The sequence below is a fragment of the Sphaeramia orbicularis genome, chromosome 24 (assembly GCF_902148855.1).
Source record: "Sphaeramia orbicularis chromosome 24, fSphaOr1.1, whole genome shotgun sequence".
NCBI lineage: Eukaryota > Metazoa > Chordata > Actinopteri > Kurtiformes > Apogonidae > Sphaeramia > Sphaeramia orbicularis.
Window position 1 is genome coordinate 45,362,024 of NC_043979.1, and position 8,460 is coordinate 45,370,483.

The 8,460-nt window shown below is 35.7% G+C and overlaps 1 protein-coding gene across 1 annotated transcript in view; it reads left to right on the top strand.

Moving 5' to 3' along the window:
• The window catches only part of LOC115415015 (solute carrier family 22 member 2-like), a 29,429-nt gene that overhangs the window by 20,187 nt on the left and 782 nt on the right, over positions 1-8,460 (top strand). The window contains exons 11-12 of the mRNA XM_030128411.1: positions 5,024-5,123; positions 8,378-8,460. The exon at positions 8,378-8,460 is cut by the window's right edge and continues 782 nt beyond it. Coding sequence (XP_029984271.1) covers positions 5,024-5,123; positions 8,378-8,460 — 183 coding nt within the window. The remainder of the gene's footprint in view (positions 1-5,023; positions 5,124-8,377) is intronic.

The window sequence follows — 8,460 nt, forward strand, 5'->3', positions numbered from 1 at the left end:
CCAGTGGAACCAACAGAACCAGTAGAACCTACAGAACCATTAGAACCAAAAGAACCAGTAGAACCTATAGAACCAGTAGAACCTACAGTACCAGTGGAACCTACAGAACCAGTAGAACCTACAGAACCAGTGGAACCAACAGAACCAGTAGAAACTACAGAACCATTAGAACCAAAAGAACCAGTAGAACCTATAGAACCAGTAGAACCTACAGTACCAGTGGAACCAACAGAACCAGTAGAACCTACAGAACCAGTAGAACCAACAGAACCAGTGGAACCAACAGAACCAGTAGAAACTACAGAACCATTAGAACCAAAAGAACTAGTAGAACCTATAGAACCAGTAGAACCTACAGTACCAGTGGAACCAACAGAACCAGTAGAACCTATAGAACCAGTAGAACCTACAGTACCAGTGGAACCAACAGAACCAGTAGAACCTACAGTACCAGTGGAACCAACAGAACCATTAGAACCAAAATAACCAGTAGAACCTACAGAACCATTAGAACCAAAAGAACTAGTAGAACCTATTGAACCAGTAGAACCTACAGTACCAGTGGAACCAACAGTACCAGTGGAACCTACAGAACAAGTAGAACCTACAGTACCAGTGGAACCAACAGAACCAGTATAACCTACAGAACCAGTAGAACCTACAGTACCAGTGGAACCTACAGTACCAGTAGAACCTACAGTACCAGTAGAACCTACAGAACCAGTAGAACCTACAGAACCAGTGGAACCAACAGAACCAGTAGAAACTACAGAACCATTAGAACCAAAAGAACCAGTAGAACCTATAGAACCAGTAGAACCTACAGTACCAGTGGAACCAACAGAACCAGTAGAACCTACAGAACCAGTAGAACCAACAGAACCAGTGGAACCAACAGAACCAGTAGAAACTACAGAACCATTAGAACCAAAAGAACTAGTAGAACCTATAGAACCAGTAGAACCTACAGTACCAGTGGAACCAACAGAACCAGTAGAACCTATAGAACCAGTAGAACCTACAGTACCAGTGGAACCAACAGAACCAGTAGAACCTACAGTACCAGTGGAACCAACAGAACCAGTAGAACCTATAGAACCAGTAGAACCTACAGTACCAGTGGAACCAACAGAACCAGTAGAACCTACAGTACCAGTGGAACCAACAGAACCATTAGAACCAAAAGAACCAGTAGAACCTACAGAACCATTAGAACCAAAAGAACTAGTAGAACCTATTGAACCAGTAGAACCTACAGTACCAGTGGAACCAACAGTACCAGTGGAACCTACAGAACAAGTAGAACCTACAGTACCAGTGGAACCAACAGAACCAGTATAACCTACAGAACCAGTAGAACCTACAGTACCAGTGGAACCTACAGTACCAGTGGAACCAACAGTACCAACGGAACTGACAGAACAAGTAGAACCTACAGTACCAGTGGAACCAACAGAACCAGTAGAACCTACAGAACCATTAGAACCAAAAGAACCAGTAGAACCTATAGAACCAGTAGAACCTACAGTACCAGTAGAACCTACAGAACCATAAGAACCTACAGAACCAGTAGAACCTACAGAACCAGTGGAACCAACAGAACCAGTAGAAACTACAGAACCATTAGAACCAAAAGAACCAGTAGAACCTATAGAACCAGTAGAACCTACAGTACCAGTGGAACCAACAGAACCAGTAGAACCTACAGAACCATAAGAACCAACAGAACCATTAGAACCAAAAGAACCAGTAGAACCTATAGAACCAGTAGAACCTACAGTACCAGTGGAACCAACAGAACCAGGAGAACCTATAGAACCAGTAGAACCTACAGTACCAGTGGAACCAACAGAACCAGTAGAACCTACAGTACCAGTGGAACCAACAGAACCATTAGAACCAAAAGAACCAGTAGAACCTACAGAACCATTAGAACCAAAAGAACTAGTAGAACCTATTGAACCAGTAGAACCTACAGTACCAGTGGAACCAACAGTACCAGTGGAACCTACAGAACAAGTAGAACCTACAGTACCAGTGGAACCAACAGAACCAGTATAACCTACAGAACCAGTAGAACCTACAGTACCAGTGGAACCTACAGTACCAGTGGAACCAACAGTACCAACGGAACTGACAGAACAAGTAGAACCTACAGTACCAGTGGAACCAACAGAACCAGTAGAACCTACAGAACCAGTAGAACCTACAGTACCAGTGGAACCAACAGAACCAGTAGAACCTACAGAACCAGTAGAACCTACAGTACCAGTGGAACCAACAGTACCAGCGGAACCTACAGAACCAGTAGAACCTACAGTACCAGTGGAACCAACAGAACCAGTGGAACCTACAGAACCAGCAGAACCTACAGTGCCAGTGGAGCCAACAGTACCGGTAGAACCTACAGAACCAGTAGAACCAACAGTACCAGTAGAACCAACATTACCAGTAGAACCTACAGAACCATTAGAACCTACAGAACCATAAGAACCAACAGTACCAGTGGAACCAGCAGAACCAGTAGAACCTACAGTACCAGTGGAACCAACAGAACCAGTGGAACCTACAGAACCAGCAGAACCTACAGTGCCAGTGGAGCCAACAGTACCGGTAGAACCTACAGAACCAGTAGAACCAACAGTACCAGTAGAACCAACATTACCAGTAGAACCTACAGAACCATTAGAACCTACAGAACCATAAGAACCAACAGTACCAGTGGAACCAGCAGAACCAGTAGAACCAACAGAACCAGTAGAACCTACAGAACCGGTAGAACCAACAGAACCGGTAGAACCTACAGCACCGTTAGAACCTACAGAACCAGTAGAACCTACAGAACCACTGTATACAAATACATACCAGTACAAATCCCACTGTTTACCTCATTTTTGTTCTTTTGTTTTGGCTGTTTTTTTCTTTACCCCCTTAATAAATCAGTCTTCCTATTTCAGAGTCTTTCAGCCTTTCATCACAGATCCAAGCATAGGAATGAATGAATGAATGAATGAGGTGTTTATGGACTGTTTGGATGTAGGATATTTCAGTTCAACCTCGACCGAGTTACCCATAAACAGTTTTGTAGACATTTAACAAACTGACTAAATTCTGAAGAAAGACACTTTATACCCACCACTATCCAAATGCAGGACAAGAAACTGACATCTAATATCTACTGCTATTAAAAATTAAATAAAAAAGAGCTTTTCTTGAGTATTCAGTCAGTTTCGTTAGTGTAGAAAAGAAAGCAGAGAAGTAGAGGATGAAGTAGATTGTTAGATGTGGTAGAAAATTATTATTTACAGTCAAACCACGAAAAATGTTTTACAAATTTAGAGATACAACATTAATGTTCTGTTGTTAAAAGCAAGTAAAGGGGTCCTCTAGGGGTCAGAATAACTTGCAGTAACGTATATTTTGTCCTTCCGGTGTTCCCGTAGTCAGTTCAGACCTAAAAGGAACTAAACAGACATGGTTTTCTCACTCTGTTTGTATGGCCAGGAAAACGTTTGCCTGTGAGTATTTTACGTTCAGTTGTTGTATGATTGTATACTAAAAATATTTTGGATGTAAACCTTTGTTGTTGGATGAAGAGTCGTTGTAAATCTCAAGTTAATTTGTAAATGCTAATTGCTAGCATGTAAACGGAATTTCCCATTCAACTTAGCGTCGAGCTAGCGTTTTACTTTTTATTCATTTAGTGTAGTATACCATGAAGTCGCTAGCATGTATATGGAATTTCCCATTCAAGTTAGCCTCGAGCTAGTAATTTAGTTTCTATTCATTTACTGTATAATGCCATGTAGTCGCTAGCATGTATATGGAATTTCCCATTCTAGTTAGCCTCGAGCTAACGATTTAGTTTCTATTTAATTAGTGTATTGTCATGTAATCGTTAGCATGTATATGGAATTTCCCATTCAAATTAGCATCAAGCTAGCGACTTAGTTTCTGTTCATTTAGTGTGTTATGTCATGTAATCATTAGCATGTATATGGAATTTCCCATTCAAGTTAGCCTACAGCTAGCGATTTAGTTTCTATTTATTTAGTATATTATGTCATGTAACCATTTTCATGTATACGGAATTTCCCATTCATGTTAGCATCAAGCTAGCAATTTAGTTTCTGTTGATGTAGTGTGTTATGTCATGTAACCGTTAGCATGTATATGGAATTTCCCATTCAAGTTAGCCTCGAGCTAGCAATTTAGTTTCTATTCATTTAGTGTATTAGCCATGTAAATGTACTAAAGCAATGAACATAACTGAGACATTTTGTGCATGTATGTTTTGTGCATGTATGTTTTGCAGTTTTACAGTTCGTCTGAACCCTTATGCCCTCCTCAAATTTACCATACTCTGGTTACCTTTGTGGTACAAATGTACACACAAAAACTACTATAAAATCATGTAGGTCAACATTTTTTCTTGCTTTTTTCCCTTCTTTTTACTTCTGCCCTGTGGGGAAAAAAAGCAAAAAAAAAAAAAAAAAAGGATGATGATTATATAGTATTTTTTTTTGTGTATGTAAATTTTTGCCATGAAGGTAATCAGAGGGTGCAAATGCATCATGGGAGAATATAACACATTTAAGAGAGAAAAAAAAAGAAAACACCGGATTTCAAATGATAACAAAAAAGAAAAGTTCTCGCCAAATTTCGTGCTGAAAGCTGCATCTCAGCCGAAATGATCAACAAATGGGAAAAAAAGAGAAAAGTAAAGCTAAGCTGATAAGTAAAGCTTTGGAAATAGCTTTGAAGTCTGGCTTTTGTCCATATAGTTTATGTTTTATCTGTATATTTTATGTTTTTCTAAAACATTTACTGCTCTTTTACTCCATAGTAAAACATTTTATTCAGCTATAACCACCTGTTTTACAGATGAAATCAAATCTTTTACTTCCTGAGCATCTGCATATTTAGATTTTTATTATATTTTCCTTTCAGAATGTGTCATTTTAAGCTGGTTTCATATACGTTTGTTGTTTTCTCACTATCTTCTTTCTTCTCGTTCATCCAGGAGCTGTTGCGATCGTCGCTGGTGGTTTGGTTTTGCTGCTTCCTGAAACTAAAGGAGTTCCTCTGCCGGAGACGATTGACGATATTGAGTTCCCAAACAGGTAAAAAATAAGAATTTCAGCACTTTGAGTTATTTTTTTAATGTTATTTTCTAATGATATCAGTTTCATTTATCTCTTTATTGAGAAAACAAGATTTGTTATTGTGAGTAAATAAGTGGTTATTTAGTTTTATTATGAATCTTTACAACTACAGGAACTGATTTAGGATGAAAACACCACATTGTCTCATTACTGATCAGTGCATCAGGCCTTTAATTAGCATCAAGTACATATTTTATTGTGTTTTTGTAATATATATTAGTGATAACATTCGTATCTGTTTTCTCTCTTCATCGATTATTCATCATCTCAAGAAATCTGCCTTTTAATAGAGGTTAGATCAGGGGTGTCAAACATACGGCCCGTGGGCCAAAACCGGCCCACCAAAGGGTCCAGGATGAATTTGTGAAAAGTAAAAATGACACTGAATATATTAACAATCAACAGTGTCAGAATCGTTTTAGTTCAGGTTCCATATTCAGACCAGTAAAACCATAATTTCGTGCAAAAAATGTAAATTACATGAAAATATTTACATTTACAAACTATTTTTTCACAAAAAAATGTGAATAACCAAAACAAATATGAGCAACCTGAAATTTCTTAGGGAAAATAAGTGGAATTTAAACAATATTTTGCTGTTTTTTTTTTTGTTAATTGTGTTCATGTTCCTCAAATTTCTCAAAATCTGTAAATGTTTTGTGCATTTGTAGATCCACTGTGATCTGTAAGTTGTAACGCACATGTTCAAATGATAAAATGAGACTTTTTTTTTTTTAATAAAAGTTGCACTTATTTTTCTTAATGAATTTCAGGTTGTTTGTGGTTGTTAATGTCATTCACATTTTTTTTTAAAAAGATTTTCATAATGTGATTTCACTTTTTGCACCAAAACAGAGAACAAAGTGGATTTGTCATTATTTATAATGGGATAAATTTGCAAAGTGCAAAATTTAAAAACATTAAAAACATTAACATTCAATGGTGTCAAACTCATTTTAGCACAATTTGATCACAAGTGGGTCAGACCAGTAAAATAACAGAAAAACCTGTAAATAATGACAACTACTAATTCCAAACTGTAAAATTTTAATTATTTTGTACCTTTTACTAAATGTTTTGTGCCTTTATAGATCCACTGTCATCTCTAATGCACATGTATAAGTAAATTTAGGCATAATGTTGTTAAAATTGCACTTTTTTTCTCAACAAATTTCAAGTTGTTCACATTATTCATTATTTTTGCAAAAGGAATGCTTGTAAATGTGGATATTTTAAGATTTTCATTACTTAAATTTTTTTTTGCACTAAAACAAAGAGAAAAAATTGCAATTGTCAATATTTATAGACTATTTTTTAAATCAGAATCAGATCCCGTCGTCATTCAGGCAGATTACATCAAAGATGCGCTGCAGAATGAAATGATGATGCAGGGTCAACACTAAAAACGCATATAGTTAAAAAAACAAACACCTGAGCTAAAATAAATTTTAAAATACTGGTGAGGTACTGTAGTGAATAAATAAATAAATATTAAACGAGAGAATAAATAGATACTTATTGCACAAATAAGTAAAGTCCAAACTTTTCTCTGTTTAGAGAAAAATGACATGATGAAAATGTTTACATACACAATAACAAGAACGATATCTAACCTGAAATTTCATTAGAAAAATAAGTGCAGTTTTAACAAGATTCTGCCTCAGTTTATCATTTACACGTTCATTACAACTAACAGATCACAGTGCATCGACAAATACACAAAACATGTAATAACAGGCAGAATATTGGTACAATTTGGACTTATTATTATTATTATTATTTTATTACTTTTTTAAACACATTTCATGTTGTTCATATTTGTTCAAGTTATTTACATTTTTTGGAAAGGATAGTTTGTAAATGTACAAATTTTCATGTAATTTTAGTTTTTAACTCTAAACCAATGAGCACATTTGTATTTGTCATTATTTACAGGTTACTGTGATAGTGTTTTTCTGGTCTGACCCACCTGAGCTCATATCGGTCTGAATGTGGAACTTAACTTTCATGCACAGTGGTCACTCCAGTGGACCGTTCTTCTCCAGCTGTTCTCTTGTATATTCATGGGTTTTGTTGTTTTAGTTCCATATCAACCACCACAGTGGATACTTAAACACCATCCCATAATACACTGCAATTCATGCCGTGACTAACATTCCTGTTCTTGATAAACCTGACCTCCAGCAACATATTTGAGTGTAAATCAATTGCTAATTGTTATTAGACTGTAATTAACAGTTTTTTTGGGTTTTTTTTAAGTTGTTGTGTTTTGTTGTTTTTTGCATATTATTTGAGTGAGTAATAACTACTATTATAGTATGTTAAAATGTGAGAAAACGTCAGATTAGCAACATTAAAAAAACATTTATTTCATTGTTTTCACACAGTATGACAGTAAATGCATGGTTTTTTGCTTCAAAAATTAACCCTTTCATGCACAAATTATGAGAACCTTAATCAGATTTTTTTCCTGAGTGTTTTTATTCCTCTGTAGGCATGAAAAAAACAATGCGATTGAACATTTTCTTCTGAAGAATAAATAAAAATAAATAAATAAATAAAAATGATTTTAAAACATTAAAAAAAAAATACATAAAAAAATAATAATGAAAAAAAAAATTCCTATGAACCTATTTTTCATGAAGTTGCAAAAATGTCCACTCAGCTAGACACCACACATTTAATTTTTGACGCACAGAAATATGTATTTTCTGATAAATTAAGTGGAAACTATGGAGAGGGCTTGTGATTCTGGGGGTTTATGCCCAGGAGAGATCTACCTAATGCTACCAATTCATGTCAGAAAAGATATGTAGTGTCTTAAAACTTTAATAAAGATATGTGTAAAAACAAAACAAAAAAAAAAACGAAAAGAACAACAAAACCCATGAATATAGAAGAGAACAGCTGTAGAATAGCTGTCCACTGGAGTGACCACTGTGCATGAAAGGGTTAAACACATGGTGTCCAGCTGAGTGGACATTTTTGTAACTCCATAAAAAATAAATTCATAAAAAAACAAAAATTTCAATCACATTATTTTTTTCATGCCTAAAGAGGAATAAAAACACTCAGGAAAAAAATCTTGATGACGGTTCTGATAATTCATGCATGAAAGGGTTAAATTAAACTTAACTGAAATGAGTTTTCCAGCCCTGATACAGAAGAACTGTTGGACTGTGTTTTATATCATATGTGTTTTATAACGACAGGAAACAGAATAATCCAGTGGAGAATCTGCAAATGAAGAAACTGTTAAAGTCAGAGCCGACGAACAACACAGACTCAACAACTG